General features: G+C 35.8%; 1 protein-coding gene across 5 annotated transcripts in view; it reads right to left on the bottom strand.

Moving 5' to 3' along the window:
• Positions 1 to 1,044: 1,044 nt before the first annotated feature.
• The window catches only part of tp73 (tumor protein p73), a 32,917-nt gene continuing 13,159 nt past the window's right edge, over positions 1,045 to 20,802 (bottom strand). For 4 of the 5 annotated variants that reach the window (XM_056772399.1, XM_056772402.1, XM_056772401.1 and 1 more), the window contains 10 exons: positions 15,694 to 15,880; positions 14,782 to 14,897; positions 13,412 to 13,521; positions 13,053 to 13,195; positions 12,598 to 12,686; positions 12,372 to 12,496; positions 10,617 to 10,771; positions 9,553 to 9,685; positions 4,177 to 4,270; positions 1,045 to 3,630 (listed from right to left, as the gene is read on the bottom strand). In XM_056772399.1, the coding sequence (XP_056628377.1) occupies positions 3,304 to 3,630; positions 4,177 to 4,270; positions 9,553 to 9,685; positions 10,617 to 10,771; positions 12,372 to 12,496; positions 12,598 to 12,686; positions 13,053 to 13,195; positions 13,412 to 13,521; positions 14,782 to 14,897; positions 15,694 to 15,880 (1,479 nt within the window). In that variant the 3' untranslated portion in view covers positions 1,045 to 3,303. Of the gene's footprint in view, positions 3,631 to 4,176; positions 4,317 to 9,552; positions 9,686 to 10,616; positions 10,772 to 12,371; positions 12,497 to 12,597; positions 12,687 to 13,052; positions 13,196 to 13,411; positions 13,522 to 14,781; positions 14,898 to 15,693; positions 15,881 to 20,802 lie in introns of all 5 variants that reach the window. The other variant, XM_056772403.1, reaches the window with a different exon arrangement.

The following is a 20,802-nucleotide window of genomic DNA, read 5'->3' as shown; positions in this document are numbered from 1 at the left end:
TGATACTATTCGAGGGTCAGACACATTCTCCCAATTTAAATCTAGATTAAAGACACATCTTTTCAGCCAAGCCTTCACATAATGCATAGTTAATGAACAGCAGCTATGCTAATTATTCTCTTTCCGCCTCTGCCTCGGGATTTCCATCCCGAGGTAGGAAGAAGTTCCACCGTGTCCAGACGACTGACAGATGCCCATCCCCAATTTGAGATTACGCCAGCTACAGCTGCAGACTGACTGACCATCCCAGCTCCATCTAAGGCAATTCCAACACCAGCCAAGAGAAATATGACCATCAGACCATCCCAGCTCAGACCACTACATCCCCAACCAGGAGCAAAGACGGACTATTTGTCTTATTAATGCTGAAGTTACAATATTTGGTATTAAATGCTAAACTTAAATCACATGTCAGCAGTTTGAGTGCAGCTATGACACGTCAGAGGGGATCTGGCCCTCCCGGTTGAGCCTTGTTTCTACCGAGGTTTTTTTCTCCATTAATCAATCATTGGAGTTTGGGTTCCTCGCCACAGCAGGGCAGTGTTGGCCTGCTCACCGGGAGACTGCATTCATTCATTTATTTATTTATTTATTTAGAAATTAGATATTATTTATTAGAATGATCTTACTCGTTGTATAAACACCATGCACTGTGCTGTGTTCTAACTTATCTGTTTTTCTTGTTTGCCCCTGTACAAATGCTTTGAAACAATAAACATTGTGAAAAGCGCTATATAAATAAACTTGAATTGAATTGAATTATGTATGTTACATGCGAGGGGAGTCTTGAAATCCGGAAATTAAGTTATCGAGCAAATTACTTTTAGTTACTGCAACTTCAATATTGTCGTAAACACAGATTTTTAGGTTAGAATTACACACGATATTAACTTTAAGTATGTGTAAGTTTAACTTTAAGTAACTTTAGAGTGTTGTTTTGAATGGTTAGGATAAGATTGTCAACATTTTAGAAAAAGTAGAGGATTCAAATGTTAGAAACGTGTTGACAACATATACCATATAATCAAAAATCATATTTTTTTGCACACTTTAGCATTTATTTAAAAAAGAAATCACATTACATATTTTAAACATGGCAATATAAAAAAGAAACAGCATTACATCTCTTTGATGAAACCATAAGGTATTAACTATTAAAACATTTCTAAAATCTGTAATTGTCAAAATGACAGCATGACATAATACTGACTGATATTAACTGTAAATATAACATTGTTTACAATATCCTAAAGCCATAAAGTGCCTTAATGTAAATGATGGCATTTAACCATCATTGCCGATAAAAAAATCCTTAATTAACGTCACCTGCAACCCTTTGAACAGCACCCAATATTGAAAAGGGTATGTTTAACACATGAACAACAATGAACAGTATTGTTAACACTAGTTACATACTTATGTATTTGCATGTTGATCATTTAACATTGAACCTTTGACTGCATACAAACCACTTAACTATAATTGTTCAAGACATAGGCCCTTAGTTTATTTTTAAACAGACATTTTCTGCTAACATGTAACATTCTAGAAAATGATAAATGAAAAAAATTTGTACACATTCATGAATGGACAATTATTAGTCCCTGGAACACATTTCTGCTTTCTTAAAATTTTCCCACCTAAACAATATCAGGACAAATACGTTTTGATGAGTTCCTATTATATTAGATGTGTGAGTCAGCTGTACACTTGTTTTTTTTTTAATGGTAGCAAGTTATATTATTGGGGCCTCAAAGAATAACAAATTTGTGAAACCAAATTATTGATGGGATCTTACAAAACCTGTCATGTCCTTGTCATATTTCACCCCAGAACGAAAACAAAGAAGAAGAAAGAAATCATTTTTGCTTGAATAAAAGTAAGCCTTTTTTAAGATCATTAAAATGTGGTGCATTGTGACATAATTTACATTACACTTAAGCATAAGAAAAATATTATTATTTATTTACAGTAGTGAGAATGGGGGACAATTTTCATGAAAATTGTCAAAAAGATACAATATACTATCATTTATTTATAGAAAATTCTGGTGAAATCTAACTTGGACATTTTTACATGAGATTTACCCTAATACCTCAGCTTTTCTCAAGTGAGGCACAGTTTTGCAATTTGATGAAGCATCCTGAAAACAGAAATAATTATTACAATACAAAAATAAAACATTATAGTGACTACATTTTGCTTACTGAGTAACAAAGACAAATTATACGCATTATTATAATACAGCATGATAAATAAAACCTTGTCCGGCAAGGCTTATACTACAAAACCTATTCCCAGTCAACAACATAAAAGGAAATTCCTAAAATATTTTTTTTAAATGCAGGGTAAAGCACAATCTAATAAAATCATTTGAAATATAAAAGGAAATGTTTGCATCATTAAACAAAACAAACATTAAGAGATTTACACTTTGCTTACATTTGCGAAATATACTCATGAACTTGTATGGTAATGTGACTTATCATGTATAGTATGACACTGATGAAATTTTGCAATGAGAGAATAGTCTTGTAATTTCCTGCAGTTCAGCTGTGTAAATGCAAAGAACATTGATATGTTTCCCAGCCTTTTGATTAAATTGTCTGCCAAATTCATGTAAATATAATAATGGTCCCTCCCACAGGTTACACAATGTGTTTTGAGCTAGCCACACGCAACACATCATATTTATTTAGTTGTTTTAATAAACCTATCACCAGAAAATTAATAATTAAAGTATGATTTCAGGGAATTCACTTGTGGGCACTGATTCTTGCCAAGAAGAAGTTTGAACATACATCGTTCAACATCATACAGCCAAAAGCCAAAAATAAATAAGGCAATGTTGTTAAATCACACACTAGTTTTAACCATGTACATGTACAACTACAATGTGATGACCCAAAGTCCTAATATTAATGACTTAAATTAAGTCATATCGTTTTCTGTCTGTGTTTAGTAACATAAGGCCATAGCTGAAAAGAGAAAAGGATGCATTTGAACCCTTAGCAGCACAATGAGGAACCACTAAATCATGCCTGGGAAATGGGATTGTAAATGACTATGTTATCTCTACAAAGCACTAGCAGTTGTTTTTCCATTATTTGTTTACCTTACGCAAAAAAATTGTACCGTAAAATAATTATGCGTAAAATAATTTGTTGACAAATATGGAAGTGCTCCTATATGAAGTACACAAATAAAAAATATAAACTGTCCATTGTAGTTTAAAAAAACATACAGACAGTATGAAATGCAGGGCAAACTAAAGACATCATCTCTGTGGATCACCGTTCCTTCTCAGTGGACGTTGCTTTCTGCAAACTCTTCTTTAATGGAGTGCTTTTGTATCCTGCAGTCTGGCATGTCAAAACCAAAGTCAGCCCATTCCTCGCCTCCCGTGGACCCTCCACGGTTTGGGATGGTAATAGTGTGACGCACTCTAAAGTGCACAGCCTCCATTACTCGCTGACGCTGCAGTTCTCCACCAGGCCCGATGGACATAGTGGCCATGTTACTGCTGGAGCGAATAAGCTGCTGGCCGTAATCTTGGCCCTGCTTCATGTCTTGCAGGCCCCTCCAAATCGCCACCCGGAACTGCTCAGGGATTTTCAAGGCCCCAAGATCCTGAAATATAGAAAGTGAGTTTTACTGCTTTGTTCATATCAGCTAGCAACAGTTAAACAAGATGAATAACATGATAATAGTTGATTCTTATAGGTTCTGAGGAACCTCAGAAATTGTGGCCCATTTATTTGAATGGTCTTGCAAAAAACGACCATATTAATCATCTAACTATTAAAATAAAATTTTGTTTCCATGAACATAAACGTAACCCAGAATCCATCATGAATTTTGTATGTGCATGTGTCACCATCGCACACATCTAGATTTGTGTTCCAAATATCCTGAGATGACGTTTGACGGTAAAAGTCGAATGGGTGGATGGATGTACAGGTGTTTACTATATGTAATGAATAATGCAAAGGCATTTGGTTATCACTAAAGAAGACAGTTCGATCTGGCCGTGATTTTTTTGTGTGATAATCACATCCCAATTAGTAGATGACAAATCTACATTGGTGAATTGATCAAATTATTATATTACTTTTTACACCACTGTTATAGAAAATCATTTCACTTGATGAATATTTTGACTGAACTGAAAGGTACCTCCATTGTAAGAGTCTGAAGGTGGTAAACACTCTGGACTCCCTGCGACGTGAAGTAGTCGATACAGTTTTGGCAACCCAGGTTGGTTAAGAAACTGTTCGGAGACAAAAGGAATCCCACTGAGACCAAGGGGCTGCGTCCTGTGAATTACATATTCACCCATGGAGAACATAACAAGCAAAGCACCATGGCATTTGCAGCTTACAATGATTATTGTGTATTGATGGAAGATAAATAAAAATGGTTTTAGCTAACAAAATATTTAAAAATAATTCAATGGTGTAATAACAAAACTACATCAATCACAAAACAGATACCAGAAACAAATGCAGTGCAGTCAAATACACTAAGCATGCAATGACTTCTATTTTTTTAACCAAATTAAAACATTGCAATAAAGATCATGCAATTACATTAATGATGCATGACAACTTTTTCAGTGCATCGATCCTTTTATTATAAGTAATTCAACATTAAAAATGATTTGCTTCAAACAATAAAATCCAAATATTTGGAAAATGTAGCAGCTACATTTCAACAGACAAAATCATTTTAAAGGTAGAGTCGCCCACTGAAGCATACAAAACTTCAGGAAAATGTGTCTGTGTTGTCTACAACATCTGTCGCTTAATTATCACTACATACACGTTGTTGTGATTTTTAAACAAAAATTCACAAAATGTGTTTGCTATTGCGTAAATATGTGACACATCTTAAAAAATGCCATCAACGGTAAAGGTCAAAGGGTTGCACAATAAGTCACTACATTCCTGTTTAGTATTAGGGTGTGTTTTTGTAATGTATGTTTTGTCATGTTATGCTGTATCATTATTGTTGGATTCTGTTAGATTTGGCATAAATGTTGAATTTTTTGATACATTGAGAGTAAACAGAGATGGAACATTACCGGTAATAATCAAATGAGTGACAATGCAGTTAATAAAACAATGTAATCTACATGGAAAATTACATTAAGCTGTGACTCTAAATGACTCACTGCTACCAAAATAATTGTATTTTGAATGATAGCACAAAAATTCTGATGTGAATCAGGTAAATAGTGGAAAGGCACTCAACATGCTGTTTGCTGAGTTATACTTAAACATACAACCAAGATCATTAAAAGAAAGAAAGTTTGAAGGTTAATATTGAAAAAAGCTTGTAGTCTTTAAAATGCAGATTATAAGATGATGTACATAATATACATTTCAGAGGTCTTATCTGCCAGCCGAGAAATATTTAGAATGCATTTATTTTTATGGCCAAATAGGGAATGTCAGAAATCTTGCTTTGCCATTTTAGTATTTTTTCTCGATTGGAGTTTTGGGTTCCTCGCCACCGTTTGCATATTGTTTTGCACTATTTGCCTGGCCGGGGGGGCTGCTTTAGAAGTTAGACATAATTAATATTGCATATAAGAATTTATAGTCCGTTTAATGTTTGACCTGTGGTTCTCTCTCCTATGTGTGCTTTCACTCTGCGTGTGTGTGAGTGTGTTTGCGTGTGTGCGTCTATGTCAATGTGTGTAAGTATGTACGCATATTGTGTGTGTGGAGCATTTGTATGTCTGTCTTTTGTTGTTTTCACCTTTTTCTTGTTTTTACACCTGTAAAAACACCTTGTTTATATGCCTTTAGTTGTTTTTCTTGTATTCAATGTGTCTCATGTACAGCTGCTTTGTAACAATGAAAATTGTAAAAGCGCTATATAAATAAAGTTGAGTTGAGTAAAGAATTATTAAAATTCCATGACTCTGACTTTATAAAGATGAACGATTGAATCAGGTCAGAATGGTTTTGCATCTAAAGGGGGATACAGTCACAAAGACCTTATTCAGCCTGTCGTCCTGATGATTTCAAAGCAAGGCTGGGAGGGATAGAAGCGCAGAGGGCTGAATTAAAACTGCATTGATTGGTATCTTATTTCCACAGGATAAATAACTAAGAAAAACAAAGATTATTCATATTAAAAAGGACATTTGAGAAAATTTGAGATAAGAGTAGTGCATTGTCTGTTTTTGGCATTAGCCTGACTTCTAATGTTGTTCATGTTCATATTTCTTTAAAACGCTAATCTAGTGGTACAATATGATATTTTAATCACGAATGGATGTCTCCCGGATTCTGGTACCCAAATGTTCACAGGTATAGTTAGGTACCTGATGGTCATGAAAAGTTCATGAGAAACTTAATGTAGAAAATTTCACACTCTTGTGTTCTTCGCAATCCATACCAACTGGAGACATATAGGACTATTATATTTTATGAAATATCATACTATGGAAAGGTAAACATGTCTAATATCCATATTAGATTTTATATGGACAATGCACTATTCTTAATGCTAAAATTATCCCTGTTTTCCTTAGTTCTTTGTCCTGTTGAAATGATTTAACTGAATTTTCCTTGTTTTTGAAATCATCATGACGGCAGTCTGAATAAGATCTAAGATTTTAAGTACACAAAAGGAAGCCCCAGAGCCAACGTATTTTTGTATGCAAAACCTGGAAGCAAGTTCCCATTTTAGGATTTCTGGTTCCATCGCTCTAAAGTCTGTTTTTTTATTTTGGGGTTTTTGCTAAATCGCCCGAAATAAGATCTGGGGTAAACTTTTATACTTTTATGATCTGTTCTGTGTTCCCCTGTTATTTTGTTATGTTATTTCCTAATATTTAATGTTAAACTGCACGTGTGAAACTAGTGAAACTTAATGATCATTTCAACCACATCATCTCCTGTTATGTTCCTTTAGGGTTTCTGGCCCAATTTATGGACTATGCTTTGCTGTCGTGTCGGTCTCCCTTCACCGTAGGCAAGGTGAAGGTGGAGGCTGCCCCTGAAAAACATTTTTTGGGAGCAGTAAGACGGATGTTCCCACGTAGATGGTGGCCACTCTGTTCGTCATGGCCGCCAGTATAGAATCCCCAGCCTATATGGCCCCTAGTTGAACTCGCCGCCAGTCCAGAGCCCAATCACAAGATGTCCGCCAGTCCAGAGCCTGCTCGCAGAGTTAGCTGACAAGATGGTGGTGTCAAGGCACAGGCGTCTGGTCTCTAACCTGGAGGATACTCCTCTGGCCTCTGTGTGGGTGGCTAATTTCCCTTAGGTCCCAAACCCGGTGGTCCTGGAGGCGTCTGTTACTGATGTCCTGTCCCTGGAGTCAGCTTTACCGGTTGTGGTTGCAGCCTTTTGGTGTGTCTGGACTGTGTATTGCTCTTCCCCTACAGAGGCCACTGAACAGAATGTTGCTGTGGACTCTTCCGTGCCAAATGCCTCAGTTGAGATGACCTCTCTGACTTCTCCTGCCACACCCAGGCCTCCAGCCCTGCCTGTACCTCCATGTCGTCCAGCCCTGCCTGAGCCTCCGCCTCCAACTCTGCCCTGGACTACACCTCTCCTCCACGGCCCATGTGCTCCTCTGCAACATGGCCAGATCCGCCACTGCTCCTAGCCCTTTTACCCTTCATGGGCTTGGCCCTCCATCCCGCCCCCTGTTCCGCCTCAGCTCCAACACCAGGACTGTTGTTTTGGGGCATCTGGAATCCGCCCTTAGAGGGTGGGCTCTGTCATGATCTGTTCTGTGTTCCCCTGTTATTTAGGACTCTTATATTATTTCCTGTTGCGTGCCATGTTTGTAGTCCTTTGTAGTTTTTCTTGTTATTGGTTCCCCCAGGTGTTTCTTGTTTCCTTTGTTACCCAAGTGTATTAAAACCCTAGTGTTTCCTTTGCTTGGTGTCGTTCTTTGTTTTTAGGCTTTGTTCAATCATTGGATTTCCAAGGGTGTTTTTTTTTTCTTCTATTGTTTCAATAAATGTTACACTGCATGTGGATCTGCTTTCTGCCTGGTTACTCTACTCCATGTTACATAAACAAAACCTATAGATATTTTCACGTTTTATTCAATGACTCAAAACACACCAATTATAACCCGCTTGTGTTTATATAAAGCATTATTGTGTCTTATAAACGACGGTTTCTAAAAGCGACTTTTGCTGGGACGTTAGGCGTCATCACAAATATTAAGCTCACTAATAATGCAATATGGGCACAAATCTCTTCAAACGTAGATGCGATTCATTCACAGAGTAATTACTTGCCAGGGATTTTTTTTAATAAAGTTTGAAAGTTGTCTGAGGCTTGGTGGTGGTGACGTTGACATAGAGCGACTTCAAGTGTAGTCTGTTTGTAGCATTGTGTTAGCTTTTTACTTATGCCGATTGTATTTCGGCTTCAAAAGTAAAAAATGTGGTGTTCATTTGTAAAGATTCTCTTGATAGACAAAACATGTAATGTCTGTTTTTTTATTTTGGGGTTTTTGCTAAATCGCCCGAAATAAGATCTGGGGTAAACCTTTATACTTTTATGATCTGTTCTGTGTTCCCCTGTTATTTTGTTATGTTATTTCCTAATATTTAATGTTAAACTGCACGTGTGAAACTAGTGAAACTTAATGATCATTTCAACAACATCATCTCCTGTTATGTTCCTTTAGGGTTTCTGGCCCAATTTATGGACTATGCTTTGCTGTCGTGTCGGTCTCCCTTCACCGTAGGCAAGGTGAAGGTGGAGGCTGCCCCTGAAAATTTTTTTGGGGAGCAGTAAGACGGATGTTCCCACGTAGATGGTGGCAAAACAGGTAAACATCATAAACCGTTGTTAATCACAGAGTTAATTTTTTGCAATCTTCCAAAAGTCTATGGGAAAAATGCAAAGGCTTTCGGTCGAGGGAACCAGGGCGCCGCTTATATTCAGGGATAGCCTACAAAAAGACGTCATCTCTGAGGTACTGGATTATCATGGTCAACAGAATTAATGATAACGATTTTATACACTTCTACAGTATGTTGGAGTATCAGCCAGATATTGGCACTAAACGGTTTACAATATTATGTGTTTTATTAACACGATATCAATAATCACGGCTATTAATATCATTGTGATTGTCAATAATGGTATGTGACACCCATCCATCCATCCATTTTCTACCGCTTATCCGAACTACCTCGGGTCACGGGGAGCCTGCGCCTATCTCAGGAGTCATCGGGCATCAAGGCAGGATACACCCTGGATGGAGTGGCAACCCATCGCAGGGCACACACACTCACTCATTTGTGACACCCATAATATAAAAAAAATAATCGAGAACAAGACAACCTGTAACCAGTTTTGATAACAGACATCATATACATTTATTGTTTGGCTAATTTCAATTACACTGAAATTAAAAATTCCATTAGGAATCTATTGTAACTGCTGTATGAATCTTTGGTATTGGTAGAAGACAAGTTCTCTATATCATATACAGTTTTTATGTATAGTATGAGTTTGTGTGAAAGATAGAGACAGGTACAGTAAGTGCTACTGCAAGGTGAAGTACCTGACGAGGCTGGGGTCGGGATTGTAAGGTGGGGGAGGGGTACAGTGAGAGGTGGACACTATAGACTGGGACGAGTGTGCTCCATTCACATCACCATTAGTCTGCATGTGGTGTCCACCCAGCATGTTCGAACCTGTTAGGAAAAAATCAGCACAGATAATTCTTCAGTAAGTTCCGCAAATCATGTCAGAGTCATTATTTTTATTTATATAAATACAGTCAAACCAGAATGTATTCAGACACTGTCAACATCACAGTTTATCCGCTATAAATTGAAAAAATTTATAGGACAAAAACTCAGAGTTGAACTGTGTCAGAACAAATTCCTCTTGATAATGTCACTTTGACAGAAAGGTATAAATTAGGTTGAATAGCAGTCAGCTGTTAAATGTAAGTGCACCATTAGATAATACCAATTTAGGGCAACCAAATACCAAGTAATGCTTAATTTTGTTCAGTCTGTGGTGTAAAAAAGGTCGCATTAGCAATTAAACAAAGAAACACTTGGTTCAGGTCAGTGTCTGAAGAATTTTGTTCCAAATTTGTATTAATCCATGTTATGAAGCATTCATGGGTATAATATGTCCCTGTTTACTCTATTTTGCTATCCTCACTTACATGAAGGAACAACAGTTGGTTTGACTGTATTTTCATCAAAACATTGATCAAGATCAGTTAATCCATAACATGTATAATAATTAAATTGATTGAATATGGTAAATACATTTTAAATTAAACACATTAATAATCCTGGTGAATAAAGTATAATGATACTTACCATTGAATGGGTATGCTTTATATAAAGTCATTAACATTTCATCTGAGGATTCGATGGCTGTGATACATATCATATAAAAAACTATTTTGATATGCTGTTAAATGAAGTACTATTACATTGAACCAAAATCTTACTTTTTGTTTGTAAGGATTTAAAATAGAAACATCCATACAGTTATATCCACATAGCCAATAAACAAATTAAACATCCTTGTTAAACTTATGCATCACTAATTAACTAATTTCTAAATAGTTAAATCATCTCTGTGGAAAAATATTCAACTTACCCATATGTGACATGGATGCAGAGGGCCCTGCGTTCTGCTGAGTCTGCTGTGATACAAGCTGGTTGACTGAGGGAAGTTTGCCCATTGTTCCATGAATCTTATTCATATTCATGTTATTGAGTGTGCCATAAGTTGATGGAGAGGCAACTTGACCCCTGTAAATCACATGAGCCAAGTAAAATCAATACATTGTGAAACTCGCTTAAACGCTAATACATATACGTTGTGATTATATTAAAGAGTTATTCTCCCCCCCAAAAAACTACGAGAAAATCATGCATCGTTTTAAAGTCCTACTGTGGTCGAAAATCGTATCACTTTAAATATATCTTGAGCATCAAAATAGCATATATAAAAGTTTTTTTCTGTGATAATTTGTTCATGCCTTAAAATGACTTGAAAGTAACTCTACACCCTTTCCGCTGCCAATGTTTCTCAATGCGCGAGCTGCGCAATTTTTTGAGCAGGCTAGAACATTTATATAAATGTGAATACATGATTGGTTAAAGTCGTCATTTGACTCGGCTAAAATTAATATTATTGATTGCTTTAGATGTAATACAATGTGTAAACACGATTAAAGGTTAAAAACGCTGTATTTTCCACATACCGTGTATGTTTGTATCTCCTCCTTGCTCCGCCTCACTGAAACGCGCTGATATTTTACAAAGCTGTGTGCTATGATTGGCCAGGTCACTAGTGCGTAGTGATTGGTCGAATACTTCACTGAAATGTAACGCCTCTTCAAATATTCGTAACATCAGGCTGCACCGGCGACGGTACAATGAGTTTAACAAGACCGCCCAAATTACTTGCGTGTAGATTTTGGCAGTTTTAGTCAAATCACTCCACGAGCTGACGTCAAATTGTGGGGGTGTGGTTACGCGAGGCGTTTCAGGCAGGTCTGGGGGAGCATTCGCTTCTAGATAAAATACAAATTTTGTTCCGACACTTACATTTTTGCAATTTCACGTGTCTAATACATACATGGGCAACTAATAACACACAAAAGACAAGGAAAACACGTACTTCTGGCAAATGACTCCTTTAAAGGTTTATGACGTTCATACTGTAGGCAGTTTCAAACTGCAGTTTTATGAGAAAAAATACTTCACAATTGTTTAAAGGGGTCATATGACACGGCTCAAACTAATATTATCGATTGTTTTCGATGTAATGCAATGTGTACAGTATACACGATTTAAGGTTCAAAAACACTGTATTTTCCACATATATAGTATAGTGTTTTTGAACCTTAAATCGTGTAACCTGATGTTCCAAATATGGTACGAGGCGTTACATTTCCAGTATTCGACCAGTATTTGATCAATTAGTACGCACTGTTTAACTGGCCAATCACAGCACACCTCGCTTAGAGGCGGGGCAAAGAGGAGATACGCCACAGCACTTGGACTGTAGCGCTAGAGCAGTGAGCGCTCGAAGACATCATAACCTTCCTGTGCTAAAAGTGAGGGGTTTAACTATTCTGTCAACAATGGATCTTGCGACCATAGTAAGCTAATGATACTTTTACAAAACAAAGTCTTTAAGGTAGGAAAAACAGCTGCTTTTTATTTTATGTTCAGTAGAGGAAGAAAGGAGTGTATCTGATGCTGAAAACCTGGACTGACATGAATACCTGTTTATTCAGAAATTCTATATTCAGACAATATTCTGCAGGGGAAAGCTATCATCTGTTAACATTAGGGACAGAAATCAATTTTTGTGTCAAACCATGTGTATATAAACACTCACTGTCTCTGCAGAATCTGTTGCTGTTGTTGTCTGTAGGAGTCAACTAACTGTTGTGGTACAAAATCCACAAGCTCCAAACTGTCCTTTATCTTCATAAGGATGTCAAAGTTTTCCCGGCCACGTACCTTCACAATAATTCAAGGTTATAAGAATAACATAAGAAGAGTTCCTTTGCGACAGCCAAACCCAGTCACAAACAAGAAACATGAAATGTTTCCACACTCACTGGTATGTAATACATCTCCTCTTCTCCATGTCGCCTTTTCTTCATGTTTATAGAAGGGCCTGTTAAATTGGCTGGAGTCTGTTTGAAATCTATGAAGTAAAAATACGAGACTCAAAGGTCAAGAGACTCACACAGATAACCATAAAATGTCTTAAGAGAGACTGTATTGTGATTATTTGAGTGAGTGGTTGGTTGGGCTTTAACTTTTTGGAAGATATGTTACATATTTTCTTTAACTTGTTTTATTTTTCTAAAAAAGTAGATAATAGATGACTTCCAACAATACAATCTTAAAGGGATACTCCACCCAAAATCGAAAATTCTGTTATCATTTACTCACCCTCAAGTTGTTCCAAACCTATATTCATTTCTCTTTTTTCTGATAAACACAAGGATATTTGGAAAAAAATTGTAGCCTTTAATGATTTTGTTATCATAAAAAACCTGTGACTAACTTCGTTTATTAGCATTTCCATTTTTGGCCACGCTTTCATTTAGAGCCTGTTGTTCTCTGAAATGGTCTTCATCTGCTTTGCGATCTCGGCCTGGACATGCACAAATTCGCCCCTCAAATGAACGTCTACCCAAGACCTGTCCGCTGTGGAGAGAAATACTAAACTTTAGCTTTAACTTTCACCTAAGATACTACTTTATCTAAAACACTTTACAACAAGGTGCTATTTGTTAACAATTAGTTTAGGCATTATCTAACATATATTAACAATGAACAATACTTCCATATGATTTATTAATGTACTTAAGAAAAGTTCAAATTAAGTTTTACATGAAAGGATAGTTAAGCTCCAGAACTCACTCTCTTGTCTCTAGCGTGATTATGATGAGGATAGGTCTGCGGTTCATTCCACCAACACAACTGCTGTTGCACATGAAATTATACAGAATGGTTGTGAACTCAGTCCCCACCTTGAGAAACACAAATGTACAGTGAAAAGAGGTTAATGGGCAGTTGCACATTATTACATTACACTGCACAAAGCAGATACTACCTGCCAAAAAACACGGTTACCTTTAAAAGTGGGTCCCTAAAATTAAACAGTATAAACATCTTGTGAGGGTGTTTTTACACTTGGTCCTTTTCAGGGGTCTGAGCATGGTTCGATAGGTTCTTGGGCCAGATCACTTCACACACTTCAAACAATCTCAGACCCTTTTAAGGTTGTTGCGTCTAACAGTATGGTTTGCTAAAGACGTCCATTGTGAGCTGACAGTATGGTTTGCTAAAAACGTCCACTGTGAACTGAAACTAATCCCGGCTTAATCTCTTTCCTGATGATTAAATGGAACTGTGTCACGATTACTGCTTAAAGGTCCAGTGTATGAAATTTAGTGGCGGTACGGTTGTGAGTTGCAACCAACGGCTCACTTCACCCCTCCTTTTTGAAGCACTAAGGTAGCTGACTCGACACTAAGATGTCTTCACATTTTCGCTTCTTTGCTGAAGGAGCTAACGCATTTACAAAACGCACTCCGTAGAGTTTATCCGTTAAGGGATATTGTAGAAACAATATGCCAAATTCCATGCAAGGGGATCTACAGTGGATATAGATAGAAATAGCTCCTTCTAAGGTAATAAAAATGCTTCATTTTGTAAGGTCTTTAGTTATGTATATTATATTGCATTTCTGCCAATAGATCCTCTAAAAATTACACACAGGACCAAAAAACAATCCAGGACTCTTACACTGTGAACGTAAAAAGAACTTGTCCCTTTTACATTTGGTCCACCTCTTGGTCCACTTAAAGGGGTCTGAGTACGGTTCTCTTAAAGAAGACCCAAGTGTGAAAGCACCATTAAAAAGGATTCAACACCCACAATTGTCATTTAAAAATTTAAATATGCACTTTAAAAGTAAGACACATTTTAACACTAGAATAATACCACACTTTCTACAACACCAAACCCACACAAAAAAAAACACTAACTAAAAGAATACATGTCCCTTAGGTGGCGCCAAAAGTTTGTTATTTAAATTAGGGCGAAGAAACTGAAAAGAAATTAAGGGGATAGCTATCATATTATTGCTCAGAATGATTCCTGGGCTATTTATATCCAGTCAGAACATGTTAAGTATCCTGAACTGTGTGATCATTAAAAAATAGCAGAGGGATAATACAAATTAGGTCAGTGTGTAACATTGTTCTGAAAGCGACGTCGTAACTAACCTGAGGAGCTTCAAATGGTACTAAAACACTCTGTCGACCTGTCACAGGGTCATCCACATACTGACACAAATTACTGCCCTCCACTCGTATCAAGTGACTTGCAGGAGCTGTTTGACCTGAAAATAATAAAAACACTGATCAATAAGAGTTGGAAAGAGAATATTTAAATATATACATTTTTATGTATTTCTAGTATTTATTGTGCTGTAGTTTGAAATGATTTTATATGACTAAGATTCTAGATCCAGTTTATTAACAAACTGCCATTCATTGTTAATCACTGTGATGCATTTTTACATTGTGATCAAGTATACTTTCTCTCAAGAGATATGCGTCACTTTCCCCCCAAAAAAATGGCATCAAAGAAAGCTATGGAATCTAAATATTTAGAATACTCAAACTATATCGCAAATTTAATTGTGGTAATTATAGTAAAAACTATGTTAGATCTTTAAAGTATTCAACCTTTACCTATAATTTGTAAAAATGTTCTCCAGTCATTTTTCCTTCATCCCAAAGTATTCAAGGAGTTCACATTTATGCTGGATTCACTTACATTTTACAATAAGGTTGTATTTATTTTTTATATTTGTTTAGTAATGCAGGAACTAACATAAATTCATAATGCATTAGCATTTACTAATACATTTTTTTACTTAAAAGTTTTGTATCTGTTTACATTAGTTAATGCAGAGTCAACTAACTTTTGTATTTGTCAATTGTATTGATTTTAAACAAAGATAAATAAATGCTGAAAAACGGTATGGATAATTGTAATGAAATGCAATCGTATTAAGTGGTACTCTAATTCTTAAACTTATTAATGTCTTATTTACAGTAAACATACTGTATATTTGATTGAGATAATTGCAGTTAAACAAAAATAGTCTAAAGTAAATGACTTTTATGTACTTTCATTGAAGTCCCGTCCAAGTTCATGGTTAGGGCAACGCTTGACCACTTCTGTGACGTGTTCAGCCTTCTTGTATATGGGCATGGCTCGTATCACACTGCCATTTGGAGGGGTGGAAGCCAGTTTAATCTGAATCGGACAGGTCTTGGCGATCTGACAGTACAGTTTCTTGAGCAATGGTGAGTACTGTGGAAAAAAAACAGAAATAAGACATTATACATTTAAAGGCCTCAAAACATGACTGCTGTGAGTTTTTTTACAGCATCAAACCAGACACGGTTAGACCTACAGGCATATTAAGACAAGCTCATCATGGGATGAGTCTCCTCGTCATTAAAATCTCACACACACAATCTCACACACAGCACATGTCAGAACTTGTCGAAAACTATAAAGATATCCCAAATATTCCCTCCAAAAACCAAATGTACAAGCCTGCCTTGTGTGGACTTGTATTAATGTGATTCAGATTTTATGAAAGGGAGATTGTAGGCCAGGTGCAGTAACACTGTTTGCACTTTATAAATGTTTTGTTTTCAACTCATGAAAGATAAAGTAAACGGCTTAAATGTACAAAATGACATATTTTAGAAACTTAATAAATTGACTGAATTTACAGAATATTACCAAATTAGTATATAAATGATTAAAATTACAGTAAAAGAGTTGTAGTAAAAATGTATAATCTTGTTATACTAACTATAATTATGGCATAACATCACTACTGCCTCACATACTTTCGGTGAGAGAATATGTATGAGAAAAATATGAACACACTCTTTTATATGCACAAAAGCAGTGCTGGATATAGAGCTGCATAAATCATTGGTTATTCTGTAGATGTGTGAGAACAAGATAATGTTTTAAGACGTCCATATAACAAAGATATTCAGAACATACTTTCATTGTTTTACACCAACCCATTTATCCTTAGAATATATCCATAATTTATGATAATCTGGTTTAAAGCGGGGTTGAAAAATTATTAAATATACTGTTAGATTATAGATTCATAATTGTCTGTAGCTCATGGTGCCAAGGTCATGGGTTTGAGTCCTGGTTAACACACATTCTTGAATGCATGTAAATAGCTTTAAAAAAGATACAAATTTAAATGTTGATACTTACTTAAAAGCGAAAAGAAAATGCTGCTAAAAATAATTGTTTTAAGATTGATCAAGGAACATTCTTATCATTAGCTTCTTTAAAACATCCTAACGACCCAAAGCACAGCAATTTTGTAGAGTGTGTTTACATTTTTTTATCTCAAACATTATCTGTCGGTGAAAGTGTGTTACAATTTAATAATAAAAAAAGTTCTTATTGGAACCAAAATAACATCTATAAGTTCACATAAAACTTTTATTTACTGTAGAAGAACATGCGCTTGCAAGTGTTATAAGGTGGAATAAGACGGCAGGCCAGAGGTACATAAGGTTTGGAAAGGCACACGTTTGGGCAGGTTTGCAGGCGTAAGTGATAATGATGAGTCTGACAGCCTGATGGACATGTTTCAGCATGCCACCCACAAATTCAGCCACCCGCAAATTCTGTCAATAAATTCACAAATGTGCTCCCTATGCTAACAGCTGTGAAATTAAAGCCAGCATCCCATTGGCATCTCATTGGCAACTATCTCTCCTGATATATGCTGTAGGAAAAAGATTTTAAACATTAAGAAAAATTGCCATCTCTGCAATGTACAGGACATTTTTATGTGATTCCATTTGTGATTTCTTTCTATTGTTTGTTTTAGGCCGGGTATGAGTAAGTTTGCTTTAACATATCTGTTTGCCCTTTTCTTTCTCAGAGGAAAGTATAATGATCTAATGAACTGCTTATACATTTAACTTAAACATACATAAAAAAATGATTCACTATAATTTGCTGGTGATGAAGTATTTGCAAGTACAAAAGCACGGATTACACATATTTGCTCTTTCACATTCACTTTAGGTCTATTTGAAACAGCCTCTCCTGAGATCAGGGTGTATGATTTTTTTTAAAAGAGTCTGACTTTAGAGTCGGCTGCAGAATAGTTGCCTGACATGTGGAGACAGGTATTCATTTTAGGGAGGGGCAGCGCTTTTTCTTAAAACAATTCTTGTTTATTTAAAATATCTCACCTTAAGAACCAAAACACACATTTATCTTCAAATTGTAACCAAAGTGAAAATTGGTTTTACATACTGTATGTATTTTATTAGTTGTTTTTATTAAGTTCAATTAATTAATTGAAAATAAATATATATAATCTAAAATATAGACCTGCATAAATAACAATTAAGCAATTATTAGATAACTGTCAAAATGGTGTTAGATGAAGTAAACCATGCAGTCACATCAGCTATAAATAAAAACACATAGCAAATGAGGCTGAACTCAACCAGAGGAATGATGGCACCAAGAGAGAACAAAATACATTTTTTACATCCATAAGCAAGATTAGCAAGATGTGCGTTTTTATGAAATTGCTCCCATCAATTGCACTCATAGATTTTATTTTGGAAGGAAGGATGCGCTGGCTGTGGGGCGTGTTTAGACTCGCTCACTGACTATGAGGGTAAAATCTACAGTACGAAGAGCAGCCTCAAATACCCTAGAAGCAAAGACATGCTCAGACCTGCCCTACTTATATGCCAAGAGTGAAAAAAGTGTTGGGGTCTTTATTGGAAAAGCTGAGGTGTCAGGACTCATTTTCATCCCGTATGACATCTCTTGCTTTCAGCCATGATGTGTTTTCGAGAGTGAGCTTCTAAATAGTTATCCCTGACACAATATTTGTTTTTATGATTCACAAAAACTAATACCATAATTGGGGCCTTAAAAAACACAGGCAAAGGCCTGTAAGCAGAAACAGACATTTTTCTGGAAGCAATATGTAAGTGACCCTGACAGCGTTGTTGTATTGTTTTTCATTATGATCTTTTGTACTTTTCAGTGAAGAGAATCATATAGGAGCTCACTAAAAGGTCATTTAATAAACACAAAGCAGTGTAAATGAAAGGGGTTCAGTACCTTGGACAGAGACGAAGTATTCAAATCCCATAATTTATCAAATTTGAACTTTACTGGCTCAGATCGTGTTAAGTAATCATATACTTTTCGTTTAGCAATTTAGTATTAGCAGCAATTCTGCTATAGTGAAACACTATATATGCAGAAGAGAAAAGGGAGGAATAGACACAGGAAATTACACAAATCTTACTCAAACTTTTATCACCCCATGGGCACCATGACTCAATCAAAGCAAAAGAGAAAAAAATCCTACCTGCAACAACATGAGAGTGAGCAAATGGTGTCGCAATTCATTGTTTTTCTGAATCTACTAACCCTTCATATGAAGGGATGGGAAGTGCAAAACAAATTATTAAATGGCAAAGCAAAGTTCACATTTGAAAGCACAATACCAAATCTAAAAGCAAAACAAAAACTTTGCTTTCCGAATAATGCGACTTTACCAGTTTTTTACACACACTGAAGCATAAAGTACTAAACAAAAACAATTACGCTCATCATTAGAGCTAAACTACATTTACAGGCCATACTGGCACTATCCATCCATTCGAAATTAGAAATGTGTGTCACCATCATATCATGTTGATTAAGAGGAGTAGTTCACTATAAAATTTTAATATCATGATAATTCACTCACCCAGATGTCATAGAAGCCGCCTGTGTGTCTATTTCTTCTGTCGAAAATAATTGAGTCTTTTGAGGAAAGGTTTCCATATAATGGTCTTCAACAAGGGGCTGTTGGTTAAGGTCCAAATTTCAGTTTTATTGCAGCTTCCATAGGCTCTAAATGAAACCAGCCGATGAATAAGAGTTTTGTCTAATGAAACGATTGGTCATTTTCCAAGAAATGAAAAATTTATATACTTCTTAAATATAAATATATAGCTTGCTCTGCCTCGGAGGCACTCCGGAATGGGCAACCACAACTTACGTATTACGCAATCAATGTTGGAAATGTTACATAAATTACCTAAATGAATTAGGTAATTAGTTGTATAATGGTTTAGGTAGACTTTACCTAATTTCTTTAAGTGTGTTATAGTTCATACATTTAGATACACACAAACAATTTCAAATAAGGGTTGTTGTTGACTTATTATTTTGCTTTAAGATTTTTGCTTTAAGATGTATGTTTTGCCATTTGTTATTTTATTTTGCACTTTCCTACCACCAACAGTTTGAAGAAGATTTTTAATCGGAATTGTCACTTAAACCCTCTTTTAACATGTAAAGTAAAATAATGAATGCTTGAACAATTAGTGCAGAACTTTGATTTGAAAACAAATTGGGATGGGGAAGAGCTGGAGAAAAAAACGTACCCTAAGAAGTCACAGACTATGTAAAACATTTTCACAAATGGTTTATTCATGAGGTTTAGAGGAGTGTTGTTTTCAGGGAGCAATGAGAAGTATTTACAGATCAAGCAGATTACAATCAATATGCCCCCATGCCTCTCCCTCTCCCGAGGCTACACAAACCCCAAAGCAGCATATTACAACCCATCTGATTAGTCACCTACGCTAACATACTAATCCTAAATATCCTTGCAAGCTTTTAACTGGAAATTCCCTAAATTTGGGAATGGGTGACATCAATCCTTCATACTTTTTCTTTTGTGTCTTTATGAGGATAAAGTAAACAGTTGGACTTTAGAGTGGGTGATAGTGGGTGTAAATGGGTGAAAATTAAAGCTGTAGCAAAATACTGTAAATAAAAAACCAAGCAGCATCTTGTCTTCTTGTGATGGACATTCAACCCCTGTTCACTGTAAAAAAAAATATGGATCTCCTTAAATCTAATTGCCTTAATTTTAAAACAATTATAAATGACTATAATACATTTTGATGTTTTTTTTTTTTTAATGTTTAATAAGTCAAACATTTGGGCTTTTAGTGTATTAGCATACATTTTTTTTTCTTGTTTTGTTTCTAAACGTTGATATAGACCTCTTCAGATTGCGTAAACAATGCTGGTTCAACTCTGGTCTAGAATAATTTCCTGTTTTGGTTCTTTTACACTAAACAAACATTTGAAAAAAATACAGCCAACAGAATATCTATAACCGATTTAAAATATTAATCATATATCTC

This window comes from Triplophysa dalaica, chromosome 18, assembly GCF_015846415.1.
Source record: "Triplophysa dalaica isolate WHDGS20190420 chromosome 18, ASM1584641v1, whole genome shotgun sequence".
NCBI lineage: Eukaryota > Metazoa > Chordata > Actinopteri > Cypriniformes > Nemacheilidae > Triplophysa > Triplophysa dalaica.
This window is presented reverse-complemented; position numbering and strand designations above follow the sequence as displayed.